The following is a 23,634-nucleotide window of genomic DNA, read 5'->3' on the forward strand; positions in this document are numbered from 1 at the left end:
CGTTGCAAATCAACGTTTCCTTCGCGCGTTCCATTCGCGCTACGCGCTACGAGACTTACTCCTTGCGGATTTCGAGACGAAGGCGAGCAGATTCCTATAGTCCTCGGCGATAGTGGTCTCCTGGTTGAAGCTCCGGTGCACCGGCGTCTGGTTGAGCGCCGTGAAAACGGCGCCGAGCGTGAAATGGCACTCGGAATTACCCCTGCCGCTAGCCATCGGGTGATTGTGGTAGAGCAGACCGGCTATTTTCCATCCGAAACGCCGGAGGATGTGTCTCAATGCCTCGCCCACCAGACGATGGGAACCCATCATCCTGGTTAACGTCGGGAAATACTCGCCCTTGTAACGGAACGCTTCCGCCTGAGCGCCCGCCGTCAGCACCGGGATACCCCATACGCCGGCGTACCTGGCCACAGGTGCGATTACGTAGTCGCACACGGGACCCAGGAAGGCGTCTGTCGCGATGCGAGAAGAGAGAATTCCGCAAATTGATCACTTCGGTACTCGGTCGATTTCGCTGAGTCAGTCGGGAGGCCCATCGCGCGACAAGTCACGGCGCGGAGGGAGCTTGGGGGTCTTGTAACACGTCTCGTTTGAAACTGGATCGAGATCTCGAGACTCGAGAAAATCTCGTGTCGAGTTTCTTTACACTCTTACGATTGCTCGCGGCGCGATCGCGATACCGCTGCTCGATTTCCCTTTGCAATTGTTACCCTTCGGCGTGTCGTTTATTTATTTATATCCTCGCCGCGCGTACGTCGGGCGCTTTGGGTCGGTTCGTTCGGCTTCTTCGCTCGCGCTTCATTGACGAGACGCGAGAGGCGCGACGGCGAAGCAAGACGACGTGCGCGAAACAGATAACGCGAGTCGAGATATACGAGACGAGTCTGAAAATATCGGCTCCGCGGCGATAATTCTATCACGAATGCGTATGATTCTAGATACACCGATAACGAGTGTATTGTTTATCGAAGAGACGCCCGCGGCGCGGCGGCGCGCGCAAGACGGATCGCACGGGCGGTCGATATATCGATTGGAGGGGTGCACGATGCGACTAATGAAAGCGGAATATTTGAGCCGCAGTGCGGCTCGCTCCGGCTACAACTTAGATCGCGCGTGTTGCAGCTTCTCTCGCTCTCTGGAGGACATGTTTCCCTCGGAACGTGCTCGCGACTGCGAAATCCGCCGTTCGAGACGTCTTCGCTGTAGCTGATGCTCCGCCGTTGTCCCGCGGACAAATATCCGACGGAACGCTCTGCGTTTCTCTCCATTGTCCATCGCAGCGCACGTGGAAGCCGCAATCTCCGCGACGCGGCCCCGCCGCCCGCGCCGTGTGTAAGTGTAAGCAATACGTGTCCCGAGTGCACGCTCAATTAAAATCTCGATATCGCGTCCGCGGTTGGCTACACAATGCGACATGTGCGACATGCATACACGTGTATAGCCGAGATAATGGAACGTCCGCTCTACCTAATTAAATAGATCGTTACTCCCTCGGTAGAAAGAAACGCGCGCGCGCGCACGGTTATTCTTCGCTGTGCGACCATTGTTACCCGGAAAAACAGCGCGATTACTGCCTGGGCTAATCGCAAAGTAACCAAAGTGGTCTCGTCGAACCGCCCGCGCCGCCGCTGAGCGGAACAAACGAGGCCGCGGTCACCACCAATAGAATTAAAGATGTACGAAGAAGGGCCGGTTAGACTTTCGCAAGAGCAAGTTTAACGCGACCGCTTTTACGAGCGAAGCAACGAAGCTGCCCGTATAATCGCGCCGGTCGCGGCGGGTGCTTCGTTTTTATTCGCACAACTCCGTCCAAGGCGAGAGGGCTGCAGCGCGCAGCGCAGCGCAGCGTTAAACCCGATCCCCGATCCCGCGTGCTTACGCCCGCAAACAACGCCGCGGTTCTAATTAGCAATCACGGACGATGTTATTACGTCGACGCGCTGTTCCGTCGAGCGGCAAATACTGCCGCGAAACGACGTGCACGTCCACGCTCCGTAAATCGCGCGCCTTCGCGCTGCACCGAATTTCGGCCCTTTCAATCTTCATCGATCGCACCCGCCTCTAATATGATAATAACTGCGTCAGACTGCCTGGCACTGTCGTGGCCGCAAATTCCACTGTAAAGCGGTTAACACGGCCGATTGATACGCGCGTACATTCACGAGGATGTCACGGCGGCCCTGCTGTGAGCCTGCATACGCGGTCGCTTCGCTATCGAGGTAAACTGCCGAAGTTACCGAGTTTACAGTAGCTACACCGCGAAGATTCTCGCGGGAAACTTCACTTTACCCCGATGAATGAAACCGCCCGCATGAATAGTGAATTAGCTCGTGAGCGTCCTTCTTTTTCTCTTTCTCTTTTGGTTTTTACTTTTTAACACACCGCCTTTAATAACGTTTCAGTTAATTTTAACTCATCTCTCTTGATACCCTTTTATTCTCCATTAGATAGCCGCTTGAAGACGTTCTAACGTTGAAGACGTAATTTAATTAAAGATTCAATTTCCGAGGTAATTAATGCGTGTGCAAAAAGGGAGAGCACCGCGACAAATGGACTCTTGTCCCTCATGATTGACCGAGGAAAATGAATACTCCGCACTCGCCGAGGTATGTGAAATCGCATACCTCGTGTGTCTTCGTGTGTCGTATGTGTGTATATCATAACGGTACGGATTTAAGGAAGCATGAAAGAACGGAAGGGTGAAGACATTGCGACGTTACGTACACCGCTGAATGTTGAACGCGCATTTTAGACGCACATCTCGCGCTGAACGTCTCCTTTCGTCGGATGCATAAAAACTCGTTCCGGAACGACTCGAAATGCGAGAGCATGAAAACGTGACTCGTAAATTCGGCCGAAAATTAAGTCGCGAATGACGAAGCGCATTCCCAGCAACGATGAGTTATTATAGTGGTACGCCATATTTCGTTTAATGTCTACGGGAAAATATTTCGGTGTACCGCAATATTTTCACGCAGATATTAAACGGATGCATAGTTCCACATGCACAACTAATAAACGAGCGGCAGATTTTACGATGGGCACACCCACACGTACACACACACACACACACACACATGTGTGAAACATGCGCGTATGAGACATAATGCGACCGACGAGGAAAAATAATTAAACGAGCATAATTTACTCATATCAAGCTGCGAAATATTGTTGGATATTAAAAATAATACTGAACGCGGAGAACTTCATGAAACGGAATCAAACGGGAAACGGGCTTTTGAGTAAAGCACAAGGCTATCGTGTAACGTAATGAATGAATGAAACATTATACGCGTTTCCGCGTAAAATTACTTTGATGTAATATAAACGTTTGAATTGCATTTACAGATGGGAAAAGAAAGAAAAGTGTCACATGATGAAACAGCTGGCACTTTGCTGGAATGTTGTCACAAATTTTTTTACCTGCCGAGATGAGAGAGGCACGGCTGCGAGCATTTTCGCCGGGCCGACTCTCCGCGTGTCTATGCCGCGGCTATAGCCGGCGGACTTATCTCCCTTCGCAAGGGCTTTCTTCCAGAGAATTTTTATAGAACTCACCGAATGGAGCAACAAGTGTTATATTATACGAGAGTTGCCTACCCCTAAGTGCGTAGATATGCTCAAAGTGAGCCGCCGTTAACCCTCTGGCCGGCGATAGCCCGGGAGAGAGTAGTCTATCCCCCTGGCTTTCGAACAACGGCATTCCGCTCACGTATGGCCGGCTTAACGTGAAAACTCAATTTCATTATTACTAGCCCGACGTCTACGTGATTTCTGTCGAGTAAAAGATAACAGTGCGAATGGCGAAATTTTTCATCCTCCAACGTTTCGATCGGAAGAGAAGAATCATTGCGTAGCGGATCGCGTTGTAAATAATTTATGTCATTTTCTCCCCGTTTTCTGCATGCGCATTTTCTGGAGTATTTTACGGCGCAGTGTGATTTTGTATATACACTTGCTGTTGTGCGCACGCGCACCGGTGAATGATGATTTTGCAGTCGGAACTTATTTAACTGCATATCCGTGTGTGTGTGTGTGTGTGTGTTACCATTTTATGTAATTAGCGACGAAAGCTGTGCACACAGCGCTCTGCTGGAATTTGTCAGCACACTTTACCGAGCAGTGTATAACCAAACGATACATCGGGGTTTTTCACACAAGAGCATTTATCGAGAAAACATTGTGAAAACGTTCGCGGAACATTGTCATTCTCCGCTTTTCAAACAAAAGCGAAGAGGTGGCGAGAGGTATTATCGATCGCAGATATCCCGGAATTAAATCTCAGATCGATGAGGAAACGGTCTCGTACCTCGCAGTGAGATAATTGCGTGCTCGTGCGGCGAGCACGCATTATCTACTTCAACGGTTCTCGAAATCTCGAATACGGGCTTGTGTCTCTCGCGATTTATGCTGTGTGACTGATATTGCGAAAGCGTACCCCACCTATTAGGCGTCAATGGAAAGTAACTACTTGGCGTTACGTGTGTCACTACGACCACAAGTGAAAGTTACAAGTAGAGATTCGCAAATTTCATAACGCGCTTATGCGCGCGTAAAAGCGGAGTTAAAAGGGACAGGAATATTCACTGCCCTCTCGCTCGTCGTTGCGAGAGAAAATTTCTTTCCCTCCCTATTTTCATTCGCGCCAGCGACGGAAGAGCATGCCATCCGGTCAGTATCGCGCCGAGAGTATCTTGCGTGTACATACTCCGAAAAAAGTACAATCAACTAAATGCGACAATATATCTCGGTTTTGCAAGAAAAAAAAAAAGAAAAACGCATAATCAAACGCATCAAGAAACGTGAAATGAAGCGTGAAATTTCTAAAGCCGATTGTAAATTCAGAAAAGATTTACAACGAGAAATCACGTTTAACTAAATACCAAGTCGCGTCTGTCTTTGTTTTAATTCAACTCGTCGTTTCTTTCCCGCTCCCAACATGAGCTACATAATTGGAAAAATACGTCCGCGTTTGTAAGTTGAGTTTAACCTCAGAATTTAGTCGTGAGAGCGTACGTCTGATTTTCTGTTCTTTCATGATGTTCTGTTCTTTCTGGTCGTAAAGTGTGCTGCTACGTGGATACAACATTATTCAATATACTTCCTGTGTTTCCATTTAATTAACATTTAGACGGAATAAGGAAATATGGAATATTGTAAAAAGACGCGATATACATCTATACCGAGGTATACATCTAGAACAAAATTAACGGGAAAGTTTCGCAAGTTTTGCGTAAGACAGAAAAGTTAATTTAGCTAATACGGAAAGAAATTCTGTCGTGTCCAGTTAATGTTCGGGTTCAGATGTCCGAATAGAAAGGAGAGTTCCTTCCATCCTTTGAATTCGGGAGACACCGGACTTACGGACTAACTCGTTTACCCTAATAAATAGAATAGCAAGAAAGTAGTACGCATACGAATCCTCTATTAAGAGAGCTAGACTCGAGTGCGCACAATAAGAGAATCCCCACAGTTAGGTCCCTTTGTTACAAGGGCGGATTTTATTCGGTGGAAAGGGAACATGTTCTACAAGTTTTAAAATCACTCGACTCGAGGCGAAAATTCCGAAAGAAAGGAAATGGAAACAGGCGTCGACGGAGACGCGTTTCGGTAAAACCAACCAACCAACCAACCAACCTCCGTACTTATTAACTTGCCGTCGATGATAATTCCGTCGAACAAAGAAGCAGTGAGCCGCGAGTTAAAGCGGCTTTCTCATCTTCATTAACCACAAACTTTCATATCTGCCGCCGGAGATGAACGTGCGAGCATGTACATGCATACGTATATGTGCGTGGCACATAAGCGGTGTGTGTTCGCCGGGAAAGGATAATGGACACCTATATAACATACATACATACATACATGGTATTGCGGTAATGCGTCTATTATCGACCAGACGCGCCCATCTAGTATTCGCGTGATATATTTAAAACGGAAGACCGCGCGCATGTCTCTCTTCTGATCCAAAAAAAATATTTTTCCTTCCTACATCGCAGCGCATGTCGACAGATTTTAACGGCGTTTTAACGGCGAGGCTGAGGCCCCGCTTTAGTCGACGTGGCTGCGCATTCGTGAACGAAAGCAAACCTATGACCTAACCTTCGAGATTCTGCTGAGACAACAGTCGTTGCTTATGTAATAATGGATAAATACGCAGATCATAATCGAGCACGGACAATCAATGCACGGACGATCGATGCAGCAGCGTTCAAAGCGGCGTTCTTTCCTCTTTAGGCGCGAGTATTTCGAGCAGGCACATTCTTATTCTCACATGTGACTGCAGAGACACTTAATATTCCATTGTATAAGTTATCCGTAGAATTTCAAGTATACGATTTCAAATGTCATCATTTTTGTGCGCGCTACGCGATATATTATGAAAGATTCAAGATGCGACTGATATATACAACATTACCGTCTTTCGATATAATTTTATTTTGACTTTTTTACCCAAGAGACTTCAATTTCTTATTTATACACCCAGTCAGCGAAAGAATCGCCGCTTGAACAATAAAAATCTCTGATTTAAAATTGAAGAAATGTCGATAGAAAAAGACGCGAAAGAAACGAGAGAGAACGAAGGAAAACCAAGCGAAAAAAATCAATTGTTTCGGCAATGTTACTTTAATATGCTCGCAGTTATATCTCAAACTATAAAGTTTTCAGTCTTGAACGACTGAGAAGAAAACAGAAACAATAAAGAACTTAATGGCGCGTAGCTTCAATAAAGCGAAAAGGTTGTGTGAGTCACTTTATTTCTCATGACGCGGACTATTGGAGTTCGCGATCATTATAATCTCAAATAGATAACAGAAATATAGGTCGCGCGAGTCGTCGTGAAAATGTAGAGAGAACGAGTGAAAGAATCCTCGAGCATGCTTGTCACATGCACATGCTATATCAGGATTATTGCTTGCGTAACGCAGAAATAAAATAGACGCGGTCTTTATCACAGTATGTGTTAATATATATGCATGCGGACCGATATTTTTATTCAGTTGCGACTCGATGGCTTGCTTTAAACTCATCTGCTACCATCGATGCCGATAGTACATATGTATGTATGCCGAAACTTGCATTATGGAAGAAAGCGGTCTCATCTTTAAATTCAATGAGAAATGCGATGTGTGCTTCGCGGTTAGGAAGCAAGTTCCGATCCGATGTGAAAGGAAAGACTTTGCTATAGTCTTCGTATCAAAGACTGAAGAAGAATCGAATGGCTGAGTGGAGTTACTTCTACTCGATTATCGCCCGTAAATCAATTCCCTCTTCTCCGTCTTTAATACCGCAGATGACATCGGAAAATATATGGTTTAGGGGAGATATAACGTAAACTTTAGAAAACTATAAATATCTGAGCGACATATATGAGGGATACAAAGAATACGAGGAAAAATAAAAAAGCGGGTCGGCTGGCAACCTCATTAGTCTAATTGCGCAAGAATTATGTTCACGTTACCACACAAATCCGCACAAATCGTGTTCTCTATGTATCGACGCAAAGAAATAGGCCACTTCCGAAGCTTTCTCGTGGCTCGATTCACAGGCAGGGAGATATTCGTCCGAGACGAAGTCGGCAGCGCTAATGACTTCCGCCTGTTTCGATTAGACCGGATTTATTGCCGCGCGGCGCATAAACACGGTACACGGCGCATTTTGCGACTGCAGGCGCAACAAGCGCCTGGAATAACTCCGATGAAACGACACGAATTCACTTTTCGTGTAGGCAAATTATTTTCGGCGTGTAGTAAATCGTCGGACGGTACGTAAACTCGTGGGTATTTATCACGGCGTAAAACGAAAGGCGAAAGAAAGAAAGAAAGAAAGGAGGGAAAAAAGGAAGGGAGAAAGGAAATAAAAAGGAAAGAAAGAAAGGAAGAAAAATATAAACGGAATATGAACAACTTTAGGAAGAAGAAGGCACGAAAGAACTCGACCGTGCTAGGAGAGTGACGATGATTAATTAACACGAACCGACAAGGTGCTCGATAACAGATTTTATCAATTAATTATCACCACTTCCGTTTACCACTCCTATCTGAAGATTAAGATTTATGTTTGAACGAATTCCGCGAGACGAGTGCTTCGGTTACCGAGATTCGCGAGCGAAATAGCTAAATTTTTCATCCGCGAATCGCGCGTTTTCGGCAAGCACAACGAAAAAAACCTTCGTACACATTTATCTAAATATTCAAAAATATTGACTGTACCACAAGGGAATCGCTCCGATTATTCGACGTCGTGGCGTTTGAAAACGGTAATTTCGTAACAAACCGGGACTCTCCGAGCTTTCTTTGTTGAATAAATCCTGAATGTTTCCCGAGGGTATATATTTCTGCGTGTAAAACGCGGTAACGAGAGCGATAGAATCGTGCTGCAACAATGAGAATGGCGGATTAACGGCGGCATGGTTGAAAATAATTTAGATCGGTGGAGCCACAAGAGAAAAAGAGAGAGAGAGAGAGAGAGAGAGAGAGAGAGAGAGAGAGAGAGAAAGAAAGAGCGGACAATTCCACATGAAAAAGCACATGTTCGAAGCGACGTACATTTTTCGCGAACGCACGCACGTTTACACAGCTGATCATGTAAAATCAACGACAAGCGCGCGAGTGCGCAGCTGTGCAACTCAAAGAATCGCGAACGGAGACTTTTGAAAGATGAAGAGGAGTAAAGTTAATAATCTACAGAGACGCAGCATCGACCGGCTCGCATGAACGTGCAGCAGCTCCACGACAGAGAGTGTCTGCATGAGATAGAACGTTAAGGAAGTAATTTCATCGAGAACGCATACACGTCCATTCACGCGGTTCGCCTATTAAACTATAGTACTTCACATCCTTTCCCCTCTTTTTCTTCCCATTTCGCTCCTTTACCGCGACCCATTTATCCCTGCGCCGACTGGAATCGTTTATTTTCCCCGTTCGAACCGACAATAGACGTCAATTAAAGGGAGAACATTCGGGACAAGTCTTACGCGTCCTACAGCCGCATTAAAAGACGACCGCGATGCGTAGCATCGACTTTGGTCGTGCGACTATTAACTATGAAAAACTGCGCAAGTATCATTTCGATTAGTATTTATAATGTGGACAAAGGAAGTATCGTGTATCTCGAAAATCCCGACGGCTGAAACACAGCGCGTCGCTGACGAATCTATTCATTTCTACGAGATCGCAATTAAACGGAATAAACACGCAATATCTATGGACGTTAATCTCGTGAAACCATGTGATAACGCAAAATCGTACGGCATGAATATTTATAAGCGAAGATCGATATTGTCCGGTGAACCACGAGCTAATTCGCCAAGTGGAAAAATATCGGGCGTGCGCCTCGATTTATTCAACGAGAGATTTCTTTCGCTGATTTGACGAACGACGCGAAATCTCGTTATTTTCGCGATAATCGACGAGCTCGACCATCGGGAGACCACTCTCTTCGCCAGTGATAAAGTAAAAAAATAAATACATATATATATATATATATATTTAGAAAGAGAGAGAGAGAGGGGGGGGGAGGGAGGAAAGAAAAAGAAAAAAGAGGAATGCGACTGCGAGAGGAATTTATGTTGAAGCTCCGCTACTCTCGTGGCCGTCGTAACGACTGCGAAAAAGCTTCGCCGTAAGAAAACGAATACGTTTACCGCATCTTGTGAACGCGACCTCTTATCGCATAATTTATGCAGAACCTATCTGCACACAAACGCGCGCACGCGTCTTCTTCGCGAGACGCAAGCTCGCGCGAGCGCGAGAACAAATTTCCTCCCTTCCAGCGAAAGCTCACTGAGCCTTGAAATGCGCGGTCGACCTCGGGTCGTCGGAGGGATCATGAATAATCATAGAGTTCGTACGCGACGAATTACTCACTCGCAATGAATGCAACGCGCTTGGGAAATAAGAGGGATAACCGTCTACCGCGTTCCTTTGAGGACTGCAAAGTCGTCGAAAGAGTCCCGTAGAGTGCGTTAAACGTAAACGGTCATCCACGGAGATCGGGCTAACGCGATCAACAGGTGAATGACTAATTTAGACTTTAGTGTATCATCGCGTTATCGTAGTGTCACGGTGGTCAGATAAAACGCTACGTAGCCCGGCTTTTACGAGCCGGTCGTTATTTACCGGCGCATTTTGCAAAGTGTCGTCATGAATAATAATCCCGTCGGGAACGCGCACCGGCAGCGCGGCGATCCTCAGCTGCTGCGAACGCACCGAGCGGACCAATTATAATACATTTTGAACGACATTTTGATTAGATAAATAATAATTTAATTAAAACAGTTCTTTAACACATCGTCTGTCTCAAAAATATGTTTGAAACCGTTCTAAAATTACCGCGCTATATTTGCGCTTCTTCGCTTTCCGAAATTTTAACGAAATTTCAATTTTTTAACGAAAATGTAGTAACATCCATGTGTACAGGAAAAAGAAGGGAACTAGTGCGAGTCGGAAAGAACAGAAAGATTACAGCAATTGCGAGTTGGACTTCCGTCAATGGACCGAGTTAATCCGCTTGAAACTTCTCTTCGATAAGTTTAATAATTGAAATCGAAGGCAGGATGATACGTAACGGCTAGTACATCTCAACACTCGAGAGAGAACTCCCAGTGGTAATTCCCCCGGCGGATAACGCTCAATTGTAAGTATTTTCGTGGATTTCGCACTGAGACCGAAAGTAAGAGCGAGTCGCATTAAACTTGTAGGAATATCGCTGCGCTGGTAAAAATTAAAACTATAATAGACTATTGATAAAATACCGAAAGAAAAAGCCGTCCGGAAACCGTCTCATCCACAGTGTCCACATAATGAATTCTCGTTATCGACGAGCAATCAATCATAGAGGTTCTCGGCCGCCCGTTTACGCGAATCTTGAAATTTCCGGCCGATATCGCGGGAAGAAGAAAGATCGGCGAAAGCGCGACGCGGCGTCGAATTCCGTCCCATTAACGCATAAACTCGTTCCGCGGACAGAAACGAGACATTTTTCATCGGCGATCGCACGCGCTCCTGAGAAAGTAAATGATTCGCTTACGAGGAGAGCGTAGCGGAGGGCACGAGGTCAATTAATTCGAAGAGAAGAGCGAGCCACCGACACGACGGGACTAATTAAGCCGAATTAAAGTGGCACTTAACGGACTCCAGATGTGAGGAGGGGAATCAACGAGAAAAAAGACGGGACGAGTCGGCTTTGGTTGACTGACCGGCGAGAGACGATCGTCATCGTCATCGTCATCGTCATCGTCGTCGTCGTCGTCGTCGTCGTCGTCGCCGTCGTCGCCGCTCTCGTATTCGTCGTCACCGTCGTCGTCGTTGCGCGGCAGCTCGCTCGACGGTTTGCAGCTGCAAATTGACACAGCAGTACAGGCTGACGTCAGCCCCTCGTAAAAATAGGCACGTTTCTACCAAGACGGCTGCAAGACGCTGGGTGCCGTGGTTCTATAACGACGGGCCAGGGCCCAATTAAAACGGCAGCGCACGGCATCAGCGCGGGACCCTCAGAGGGACATCGTCGGAGATTAATTGGCGTAATGATGCGCGACACACGGCCGCGGAGCGCGGCGGCGAGAACTTCACCGCCGAGCATGGAAAGGCGCGATCCTTGGAATTCATGGCGACGACGATTACGACGACGACGCATGAATCTGCAGGGTCGATGTGCCGTTCTCGCACGCGAAGCGACGCGACGCGATGCAACACCGTTCGCTCAACATTTTCTGCCCCCGATTTCAATCTACTCGAGATCAGCGATCTACGCTTCGCCGGGTGGAAAACGGGAGGCGGCAAGTGATCGCTGTATAAACTCAATTAACAGCCAACGTCGGAAGTTGGCAAAAGTGCACATCGCAATCAGCGTGTTCCGAAAGTATCGCGAATATATATACGCTCCATCATCCGCCTTCCAGCCGGGCTATCGACCGTCGGTTGACCGCGCGAATTTGTTTAGCCGCGAACGCGCTAATAACCGATCGAATTGAAAGCATCGCGCGCACGAGTCTGTGCGTATGAGCTCATGAGAGCGCACGAGCGCGAGAACAACAGCGCGCAGTTTTACCGTATTTTCCTTGATAACTGCGATTTCCCGCTCTCATGTGTATCCTCGATATAATAATAACACGCTCATGGAAGGTATCTAGAATATTCAGCGATATTTCGGAATCCGCGAGCGGACGGAAGCGCGCGCGGCATGATTAACAAACTTTTCCGAGCTCTCTCACGAGAGCGAGGACGCGAGGGATTTTATTTCGCGCACGCGACAGTTTTCATCGCGACAGCAGATACAAGCCCGTTTCTCATTTTAGCATTAAAACGCCGTGTCTCTTGACACGCGCAGCTAATATCCTTTATAAATAACACGCGAATTTTCGCTCCTCCCGCTCTCAGCCACCTCTCGCACCCCCGTCGCTGATTGTACGCACACACGTTTGTTTGGCTTCATCCCTCTTGGTTCATTTTCGTCCGAACGAAGCGTCTGTACGGATGCGATAAAGGTAAAATCCGCTTGTTACACATATCCGGGTACGCGCAGGAAGATTCTCGAATTCCACCGGCCGACAAGTGGATTAATTATCCTGGCCCGTGCATACGACTCCGACTAATCCGCTTTCCGTAGTCGGAGCAAGGCAAGAGGATCGCGCGATAGAGCGTGCAAGCAGAAATCGCAAGTCTCGACGAACGATTTATCGACGTTTCCGTAGGAAATTAAGCCGCGTTGAGCACACCAAGAGTATTTTTCGCATCCTGCTTTCTCCCCTTTTTCACACACACACACACACACACACACACACACACACACACATACACTCTTTCTCTCTCTCTCTCTCTCTCTCTCTCTCTCTCTCTCGCTCTCGCTCTGTATCTCGACAATCGACTTTCGGACACCTAACCCTAAAAACGCCAATGGACTCTTGAAGAAATGACGATGATGTATGCGTGTGTATGTGTGTGTGTGTGTGTGTGTGTGTGTGTGTGTATGGCCAAGTCTTGTTGGCCAACTTACATTTCACGTTTTTGAAAAGTTTGACGCTCACGATAAATAACTTAACGTCGCACTACGCCTGACGTGGGCGCAAGAGCCAGCTGACTGTGCGAATACGTCGAGCTTCGTCTGGCCGTATTTCGTGACGGGCTCGGGCTACAACGAACGTAAACAACTTTGCGGATCGCTTTTCTTGATGTATGGGCCTCCCGACTTGACGCGCGATATTTCGTGCATTATTTGCGCCGTGGCGTGTGTTTCCACGTCGGCGTAACCAGCGCGCGATTTGTCCAACTCGTTGGGAACTCTTAAACTGCGATTTGTCTTGAAATTCACACGGAACGTCGCTCGCACAGCAGATCGAGCAGAGAAGCTGATCGAGGAAATCGGATCAGATCGCAACCGTCGATGAGTACGTGTTCCTTGAAAAATGCACGCGTGCAAATAGCGCGCTGTTACGAATGTGTTCGGGAGTTTGCATTTCGCAAGTCATTCGATTAGACGGGAAGGTACAGCGTGAGAGAGTTAGTGAAATGCGACGGGTGATAAAAAGTGGCGAGATTTCACATCGAATACTCACCGAACGTAATCGAGAATTCCGACGAATTTGTACGATCTTGAAGGCGATTATCTTTTCAAACGCGTTTCATGAGGCGAATATATTTTTTCCGAATCGTCGTACGAGCTCAAAATTCCTTGGCTATGAAACATTGAGCACCGTGTGGCCCGTCTAGAGAGAGAGAGAGAGAGAGAGAGAGAGAGAGAGAGAGAGAGAGAGAGAGAGAGAGAGAGAGAGAGAGAGAGAGAGAGAGATCACCAAAGTGTCTAAAGTAGAGCGTGCAAACTTTGCGTTGGAAGCTCTCCTCAAAGAACAAAACCGCGCTTCGCATGCACGCGTCCCATGCGAGTGCTCTCGATTACGTTACGGCGGAAAAACGCGAAAAAAGGCGAGAAGGAAGCGAAAGTGAGAACAAAAAGAAACGAGGAGGAGAAGGAGGTGGGCGGGTGAGAAAAACGCATCGTGCGACCTGCTGTCTGGTTCACGTAGAAGTCGAATGCGGCCAGGGGCCCGTAAATGCTGGAGCATTGCGAGTCACGATGGTCCACCTTGATCTTCCATCCCGGTAGGGGTCCCTTGGGCGAGCTGACGGATCTCACCGCCAACAGCACCGCCGGCAACACTCTCGGCAGACTCTGTTCATGGTGAGGGTCGCCAGGTGCGATCACCGCCAGCCTCACCTCGCCCTTGGGCTGCACCAACGCGCTGTTACACTCCTTCGCGCTCGGCATCGTCACGGCGCAACGACTGGCGCACAAGCCCGATAAAGTCAGTGTCAGCCGCACCAAGACACCACTCGCGAAACACCACTTTCTCGTCCGCGATGCCATCGTCGCGGACCTCCTTGTTGTCGTCGAAACTGTCGTCCGGCTGACGATTACACGTCGCGCCGCATCTTCCCGACTCGCGGTCGACTCGAAGGCGAGTCACTCGCGAATGTTTACGCCCACCTGGCCGGCTTACCTCCACATTTTAGTTTCTTTTCGACCTCACCCGGGGCATTTCTAGGCGCATTCGAGTCTGGGGTGACGCGACTGCGATGTTCGTCACATCCAACGAGTCACGTCTGACAAAAGTCGCGTTTTGCGTCAACAGTCCGATACGGATAATCGTGTTGGTGTCTCCGTCTCCGAGGAAACTCGCGTACGCGATACCTCTTCCACGACGTCGAAGCGTCAGGTAACACCCCGTGATCGAAGGTTTCCTTAAGATTTCTGTCGTGTCGCTAATTATTAGAAATCCCGAGCACACCATGACTCCGCTCGCTCATCGCGAGGTCGCTCATCGCGGTCAAACGGGACTCTCACTCATGTGCATTCGACGTGTCATGCGTCCGATATTTTCGTCAGATTCACTCTCGAATCATCGGTCTTTGATCGATCCAATGCACTTAGAATTCAACATAGCTTAATCGAGTACCATGGCGAGATAATGAAGAGATTAATCGAGTCGCTCCAGCAAATTGCAAAGCACAAGCCCCGTCGTGAGTTTGCCGACGACATTCCTGTGTCGAATGAAACAACGTAGCCTGAAAAGCCGGCGACAGACCTTTCACTCCTCGAAAATGTAATGAAACAGGCAACGTCTTTTTCGCTCTCCGCTTTCCTTGGTTGTCACGTCGGCTTTTCGGTACGAGGCGCGCGCGCGCGAAAGGAGAAACAACGCCTCTGAATTAGGGATGGAAGAATGTTATTACAGTCGGGCGAACGGATACGTGACCGTGCACGTCAAGATTTCTTCGAGTCGCGCGATATACGCACGTTTGCGTGGCTTTTAAGTCACAGCTGCTATGGTGAGAGACGTGTAATCCAACTCGGCGGCGATACTTATGTGTTTCACGAAATATAAATTCAGGGAATAATACGCGACTCGTCCCGGGATCTCATTCATAGTTTTTCGTCGTACAGCAAAAAAGTCAATACGGAAGCAGATTTATATTCCGCGCGATCCAACGGGCTTCTCTCGTTCGTCTACTCGTCTACTTTTAATATCTCATCTATCGCCTGTTGAGACATATTTACAAATGCGTTCTTTTTGCGCGCACTAATTTCGATGCACTAATTAATCCGCAGAGATGCGTCGAGTACCAATAATAAAATTTGTTCAAGGAAGCATTGAATGTTTATAACTTTGTGATAGGAAACGTGGATCACGTTTCGTCTATTTGTGAAAATTTTACTATCTCTCTCCAAGTCGTATTAACGGCAATTATTTACAAGATCGTTAGAAACGGCTTTTCTTTCCAAATTATCGGATTAACAACACTCGACACTCGACACATCTGTGAAATAATGCGCAGATGTACTCTGTGCATAAATTTCGCGCGATAAGAATGCATGCGAGTACCCGTCGAGAAGCATAGGTCGTTTCGAATGATATCTATCAATTACACGATTATATGTTGATGACTCCGTCACTAACAGTTCTTGCAATTTTTTGAACAATCAGCAACAGTGCCAACTTATATCGCCGAGTATCGTTCCGGAATCTCAGCCACGTGACGTAGACATAGTATAATATGTTGGAGTTTGCGGTACAGTTGTTTTGCGATAAGTGAATAATTACCGAACTTTCGACGGGCATCCGCAATAAGCTTCCACACTCACGCGCATTCATCGATCTTGAAGGCGACGTAGAGCGATTACTCTCGCGCAATCTGTACTTACTGCGCGCGATTGTGGATAAGAACGCGTGGAAACGATGCTTACGAACTTTCTAATACAACCGATAATGGTTTAATTACCGCTTGGATGCCTTCCAAAATGGGAATTAATCACGACAGGCAAGAACCGATCGAACCGAGGATTCCTTCGTCGGAGCAAATAGCACACCCTTCGCGCGTCGACTTTATCCGAATTTAATTGTAAGGGCGGTACCTACCCATCGAGGGAGCACCCGAGCCGACTAAGCCCGATTCTTATAGTCGGATAACCACGCATCAATAAGAACGGGCTTTAAAAGGATATGCAAAATATGTTAGTGGGATATTTCATATTGAATGAACGTCCTCGAATAAGGGGGGATCAATGTTCAAAATATCACGAATGTACGAAGAAATATTTAAATGTTTCATATAGACCACGACAACGGAGAGAAGTTTCTTTTAGGTAGAAAAAAAATATATATGCTGGAAGGTTTTGATAGAAATGTAAAACCTGGTAAAGTTGAAACGAATACAAAAACTTAGTCTTGAATAAATCAATTCTTGACGTAAGGTTGTCGAATAAAAACAGAAATGGGCGAGCGCTTTGGCATTCAGAGGAGTTGAGTGAATATTCATAAAGTTATGCGGAAGCATAATATCGCAACAAGTGGCACGTTCAACAAGCCTTAACTGTTTGAAGTTTCGCCGATTTACTGAGTATTGCCATTTGAATGACGAACTTTCGAGATAAAAAAGACTTATAATTAACCGTGGGCGTAATTTTCGTAATTTGCGAGTGTTTTTAAGGAGAAAAGGAAAAGATAGAAAAATTCCTTGCCGTGGTATAAATCCAATCGCAACAGTGGCGAAAAAAAGATGAGCTAGTTAAATCCACGAAGCAACGAGATAAACTTCTGCGGAAACAAGAACTAAATGCTACGGGCGGAAAAAACGGAAACAAAGTACATTAAAGGATATCGTCACTTCTCGCTCCTCGAAAAGAGAGAAGCGGAAATTTCAAATTAACGTATATGTATACACACACGTGCGCGCACATATATGCACGCATTTTTCAATAGCGAGCATCAAGTAATTAGTATCTCCATTCAATTTCCAGTTATCGGAAATTGAAACTAATTAATAGAATAAAACGGTAGTTTTGGCGTAGTGTATAGATTGTATCTTTTTATATGATCTGAATGGGAGAGTGAGAGAGAGAGAGAGAGAGAGAGAGAGAGAGAGAGAGAGAGAGAGAGTGGGCCACATCAGTCATCACATAAATATTATTACTAATATGTGTGTATCGAGCTATAACATCCCCCATTAATAATTCCCTCATGCATCTGCTAGTTAATTGACACGTACCGGACGAACAAAGTGTAATTAATAAGCAACACCAAACATAATTGCCATCCTGTTATGTGCAAAATTCCGACTAGACGCGCATTAAAATTATTCGATTTGCTCTATTCTTCGTGCAAAGCACTATACACGATGTGAATATATTAATCACATTATAATGGCATAACGTGGACCAAAAAGGATCTAATTACATGCTGTATCGCATACAGATTGCAATTATCGCCATTATATGCGCTGCGTTATTCTATCAAGAGTTTCAGCTTTGCGTTCTCGAGCGAGGAAATTGATAAATATATAAAGACATAAATACTCGATATAAAATCGCAATTAGAAAGAAGACGGTCAGTCAGGAGAAAAATGTGGACATAAATCCGCAGAGGTTCGCTTCTCAACGGCCGCCGTAAAAATTTCAAACGTCTCGAACTCATTGCGTACCGCATATAATCTCAAATAATGAAAACGTGCTTTGAGGGCGACCGTAGTTTTTGTACAACAGCATTTGCAACTTCTGCTCCGCTATTCGCGTCGTCAATTGTCTCACGGGCCGTCTTTGTCGTGACTCAAGCGGAGAGAACGGCGGATTAACGATCATCGAGAATTCACAAACAGACAGACGGACGAGTTAATTAGCAACTGCCGGGCAATGCGTCGTTTAATTAAATCACGGTTGACGGGATTTATCAAGACCGTTGCGAAACTTGCGTTCTCCTCTCGAAGGCGCCCGGACGCGACCAGTCCGTGTAAATATTTCCGACACCGGAGAACTACAATGGCAATTCCCGAGGGGGCCGTGTGCTCCTGTAAGTGGATTTTAATCGAATCGTCATAACCGCTGAAAAAAATGTGATCGTGCTTGTGCGAAAACGAGAGATGTTGGAGACCGCGGCAAAATCGGGGGGATGGAAATTAATCGCAGACCGAATTGCATCGCAAAATCATGAATGCGATATCGCCCGGGGGAATTACGATTATGATTGGCTCTCCGGCAATCGTCGTTCGATGTGCTCAAATGAAGCTCTGACGATAGACACGATCGGGGGTAGACACGACCTGTGAAACACGCCCAAAAATCACGACGAAACCGAAATAAAACCGTCTCTAATAACGTGTAAGACTTCGCCGAAAAAAAAAGCGGCCGGGTAATATTCGATGTCCGAGTTATATGGAACCGTAAGATAATCCCGCGCGGCGTGACGAGAGTTTATACTCTTCAACTTCGCGGTTCTCTAGTATCTCCGTCGCGCCGGGCTACATCTAAAACTTCTGTGTCTGACTACTCGCAAACGTTCCGTCATCTTTCAACGTTCTCGACATATGACTCGTTATATGACGTCTTGAAGCACATATCTGATATCGCGAGGAGCACTCAGAGGCTTCTTGTAAATACCCGTTTGTGCTTCCGGTTGTGCAATAACTCCAGCGAAGAAGTTTCGCGGGGACATACGCCCGGCGAATTCCCAGCCCGACTTTGCTACCGAGATTCTAACGCCTAACTTTTCAATCATACGAAGACGTGCTTCTTGTACAATTCTATTCTGTACTGTTCTCTTCTGTTCTAGCATCTCCCGTTTTTTTCCTTTTCTCTTCTTTTACATTCGTCCCGTGAATAACATTCACGGAGCTTCAGGTGCAAAATGCTCTAAATGTGCTTTGCATTAGACACGTACAGATCGGTGTGTGTCCGAAAATCGCGATAAATCTTCCATTTGTCTAACCGGTTAACCGCAGTATCGTGCGGAACGAAACACAATTTCTTCCAGCGCGATTCCGATATATACGACGTCGTCGTATATACGTCGGATTGGCTAGAAAATTCTTCTGGAAAAAGGAGGAGATTACGAAGCGTACCATCTTGAAATTGGAAATACACGTCTTCGGATTACTTGTAACGACAAACGATGACAAATGTCTGATAACGAGGTTCGTGCGTGGACTAACATATGCATTTATATAATTCGTCGAGATACAAAAATACATATAAGTTCTGTAAACATAAAAAGTTAAAACACCTCCCTCGGATACTACATCAAGAGGAACAAAGGGTCTCGAGAAGTATCGTATATACGATGGGTATAATGCTCACGGGAAAAACTTCTTGAAAAACAAGTCTGGACTCTGTGCAACTGTAACTACCGAAAACATCTGATCTGATATAAGTCTCGCTAATCAAAACACTTCCAATCTTTTTCCCGAAAAAAAAATGGAAAACGTGAGGTTTCCTATAAACTCGTTACAAAGAGCAAATATTTTTGTTTTCCGAACGCTCGCGGAAAAAGTCGATCAATCAGCTGTTAGCACTCGGAGGGGAGAGCACAAATCGTTTTCGACAATCTATTGAACAATATCTCGCAGATGCGCGGAAATAACTTTGTGAAGGGGAGAGGCGGGAGTTATTTACGATTCGTCCCAATAGACGAATAATGGCACTAACACCCGTGGAAATCTTGCCGACATTTTCCGAACCCGACTCGACCATAACCATTTTCACCCGTACGCTTTGTACTTCGTTTCCTGAATACGTCACTTCACAAAGTGTATAACGGGCTGCCACTGTGCCATTTTCGTGCGCATATGCGTGCGTTCGCTCGCGCGCGCGCGCGCGCGTGTGTGCGCATTTTCATTCGAGACACGTACCTTTCGAACGGGAAATCGCACCAACGTTTACACGTGTCCGCATTTACCATACAATGCGCGACGAATGCAATCCGGGGCTTCTCGAATAACTATACGAATCGGCTGCTTACGACGGAATAACGAGATAGGTGTCACCGTATAACGCCGACATTTCGCTTTTGCTATTTTCCTTTTTGTAACGGGCTCGGTCTCTCCTTCGAGGCAAACTCACTCGCAACGAACGAAGGAGACGAACGAAATACCTGTGACGCAAAAAGCGCGCCACTCTTGATTAAAGGAGTGCTGGCGCGTTTTTCCGCTCGCATCGAGTCTCGGCTATGGCTGACGTCCTAACTCTCTTCCAGGCACGGACTTCGATTCAAACCCCCGAATCGATTGTGCTGAGGCCGTGTATCGTTCCCACAGTCAATCCTCGGCACATCTCGCGGAAGCGCGTAAAATTAGTGGACGCGCGAGGAAAATCGAACGAGATTTGCTGCGATCGACGCGCAAGAGAATCCTTAGTATTTCGGATTAAAGCGCAAATAAGCCTGATTCGCTAGGGATTTAGCGCAAGGTCGGAAAATACGCCGTATCGGACAAAGTTCGTAATCGCGTTCTCCCAAGGCTGACAAAGTTACTGATCCAATTCACTCGATCGCAGATAATCGCCGATGATCGCGAGCGCGCATTTCGAAATCACACGGATCCGTCGGGTACTTAAAGTAAAGGGACTGCAGTCGAGAGACGAGGAGTTCGCCGAGGCGGCATCTTCGAATTACGTAATTATGTTGAAGCTACGGAAGGCACACGTGGCCTAATTCCTTCGCAGGCTGCTGTTAAACAGACTCGTAGCCTTTACGACGCCGTTGCATCGCGAAATTGCATCGAGTTCGCGTACAAGCAGGCATCGCAGTGGTGGATGGAAGATGCGCAACGTCGGGGATCGTTCGCGATCGCCGTCGCGCTCGAAGATGAGGATTTCAATCAAACTTGAGACTGTACTCAAATACATCGGCTAAATTAACTGGCGAGAGCGAATTAAACTTTACTTCGCCGCGTTAACCGCGTCCGCACGGACCCAAACGTCGATCGATGCCCAGAAGACGAGAGAGAACTGAAACACACCCGGCGACTTTCCCTTAACCGTGCGTTCGTTCTCGCGCATTTTCAATGCGCCGACAACAGCTACTCTAATATTCAGCACACTCTGCCTGGCCTGGCGCGAGGTTCATCAACAGCAAAGCTCCGAATTCCGCGCGGATTCTGTTTTATTTATTATGAGAGTCACGAATTGATCCTTTCCCTCACGTGATGAGACTGAACTGTTCTAAAGCCTTTACCGGCACCGTGAGATCGTATAAAATTCGCATAACGAATAAGCTCCCGACATCAGCCGGCGGCGCGACTGAGAAAAGGCTATCCTGAGCGAGATAAAGGCGTTACCGAGCTTGTGTGTACACGGAATATATTTGCTTCCGCTGCCGATATGAGTCGGCGTCGGGAGGAGGAAAAAAGGGCAAAAGCCTGGGAATTTATTACCATAGCAGCTGTTCTCGTCAACACCGCGCGTGACGAGGAACATCCGCGCGCGACTTTTTATGACTCGCATGGCGATCAGTCCGCCCGTTCTCGCGCCGCGACGATTAGCGTTGCTGAGAAGAAGCACGCGAGTGCAAGACGATTTGCAAAATTGCCGACTAGGCGTATCGTCGTATCGTACCCTGAATGCGACCCTGGAAATACGCATCGGCGACACGCGATGTCGTGAAAGCGCGCGGGCATTCCGATGTCTTGATCTAAATTGGAGTCGCGGGCCCTCCTCCGCGAGTCGCGATGCAAGCACTCGGGGTTAATTGTGATAATTGCAAATTGCAAGCGTGTTGTTCGTAAACAGTTGTGCCGAGAAATTTCAAACTCTTTGGATGCTTGGCACAATTATAGGGCTACGACTAAAAAATAAGTGAATACATAGAGAATTGATTGAAGGAAGTAGAATTTCTGGCTTTCAGAACTAAATTTCGTTCACAAGAACCAGAGATTATCGCGCGAGTAAACATTTTCTCCGTGCGTAAGTAACATTCTGTAATAATAAATCACCTACAAATTTATAGCATCATCTAACTTGAATAAATCTCACATCGTAAATCTATCACATGATAATAATCACAAATCTCGCTCGCTTTTGCTCTATATCATTTAGATCACGATACTCGTGACAATTTACGGACATACACCACAAGAGAGACCATTCAAATTTCGAGAAATATCCCGAAGAAATTTTGCGTCCAGAAAGTTCACGATTCTATGACAATTAACACCAATTTTTGCGCCGCTCTTCGCGCGCGTTAGTCGAGATCGGGTCTTCGGGCAAGGAACCAGACGATTGACGTAAGAACATCCAGAGCTTTCCATATAGATGGAAAAGCCGCCTGGTCCAGCGAAGAAATGTCACGTGCTTTCCGGTCGAAAGAGCCGGTGGACGGCCACACGCACGAGTGAACAATTTCGAACCCGAGCTGTCTCGGCGCATTATCGCGGACTGGGACTGGGAAAAAATCGCGCGTACACGGGCCTTACCGGACTTAGACAGTCCCTTCAACGACAAGAAAGACCCACGTATATCGAATCGTGCCGCCTGATGTCGTAATTTATCCGTAACTGTCACGTATTCGCCGCACGATGTTCTCCAGCGGTCGCTTCACCGAAGGATCAGCTCGTTTCCCATATCCGAATGCATTCGACATTCATTTACGATTCCATCACGAGACACGTGTTGCACGCGAGTCACGCGGAGACAGCCGGTCTCGCTCCAAGGGTTCAACCGATGGCGGACAACTCCCCGCTTGGGAATCGATCGAAGTCGGGAGATCAAGTCGATCTCGTCGCTCGCTCATCTATCCAGATAATCATTTCGTCGACCTTTCGTCGAACCACTGCGATCTAAACAGGAGCCGTCGGTTACGTTTTCTCGCGATCGATCGCGATGACGGAACTGCTTCGATCACCGATCACCGCGACTTTCGTCTCGCGCTCTCGGAGCAAGCTCGGAGCGCGCGATTGAAACTGAGAGCGGACCGAAGGAAAGCACGGTGCTCCGGATCGCCCACCGAAGTCGACGATCACTCCTCCTCTCCACATCATCTGCCATCCCTCTCTCTCTCTCTCTCTCTCTCTCTCTCTCTCTCTCTCTCTCTCTCTCTCTCTCTCTCTTCCTCCCCTGCCTCCAACTCTCTCTTTTCCTCCCTTCGATCTCCCGCCGGCCCTCTCCGCGCTCTTCTCTCTCCTTATCTATCTCTCGATCTGTCTATCTATCTATCTTCGCCGCCAGTCTCTCTCTCTCTCTCTCTCCCCCCCTCTCTCTCTCCCTCTCTCTCTCTCTCTCTCTCTCTCTATCTATCTCTCTCTTTCTCTTTATCGCACCCCCACATCGAGCAACCTCGCTCTAGGCGAATACGCGCTACTCCGACAGCGTGTA

General features: G+C 47.1%; 1 protein-coding gene across 3 annotated transcripts in view; it reads right to left on the bottom strand.

Annotated features, from left to right (window-relative positions):
• Window positions 1–23,634, bottom strand: part of LOC105192252 (atrial natriuretic peptide receptor 1) — a 93,615-nt gene that overhangs the window by 63,400 nt on the left and 6,581 nt on the right. The window contains exons 1-3 of one of the 3 annotated variants that reach the window (XM_019845603.2): window positions 22,737–23,221; window positions 14,007–14,751; window positions 60–455 (exon numbers count right to left, since the gene is read on the bottom strand). The exons of 1 other annotated variant lie outside the window; for it this stretch is intronic. In XM_019845603.2, the coding sequence (XP_019701162.1) occupies window positions 60–455; window positions 14,007–14,367 (757 nt within the window). In that variant the 5' untranslated portion in view covers window positions 14,368–14,751; window positions 22,737–23,221. Of the gene's footprint in view, window positions 1–59; window positions 456–14,006; window positions 14,752–22,736; window positions 23,222–23,634 lie in introns of those variants that run through there. One more of the 3 variants, XM_025303629.1, reaches the window with a different exon arrangement.

The sequence above is a fragment of the Harpegnathos saltator genome, unplaced genomic scaffold, assembly GCF_003227715.2.
Source record: "Harpegnathos saltator strain DR-91 unplaced genomic scaffold, Hsal_v8.6 scaffold117, whole genome shotgun sequence".
Classification (NCBI taxonomy): domain Eukaryota; kingdom Metazoa; phylum Arthropoda; class Insecta; order Hymenoptera; family Formicidae; genus Harpegnathos; species Harpegnathos saltator.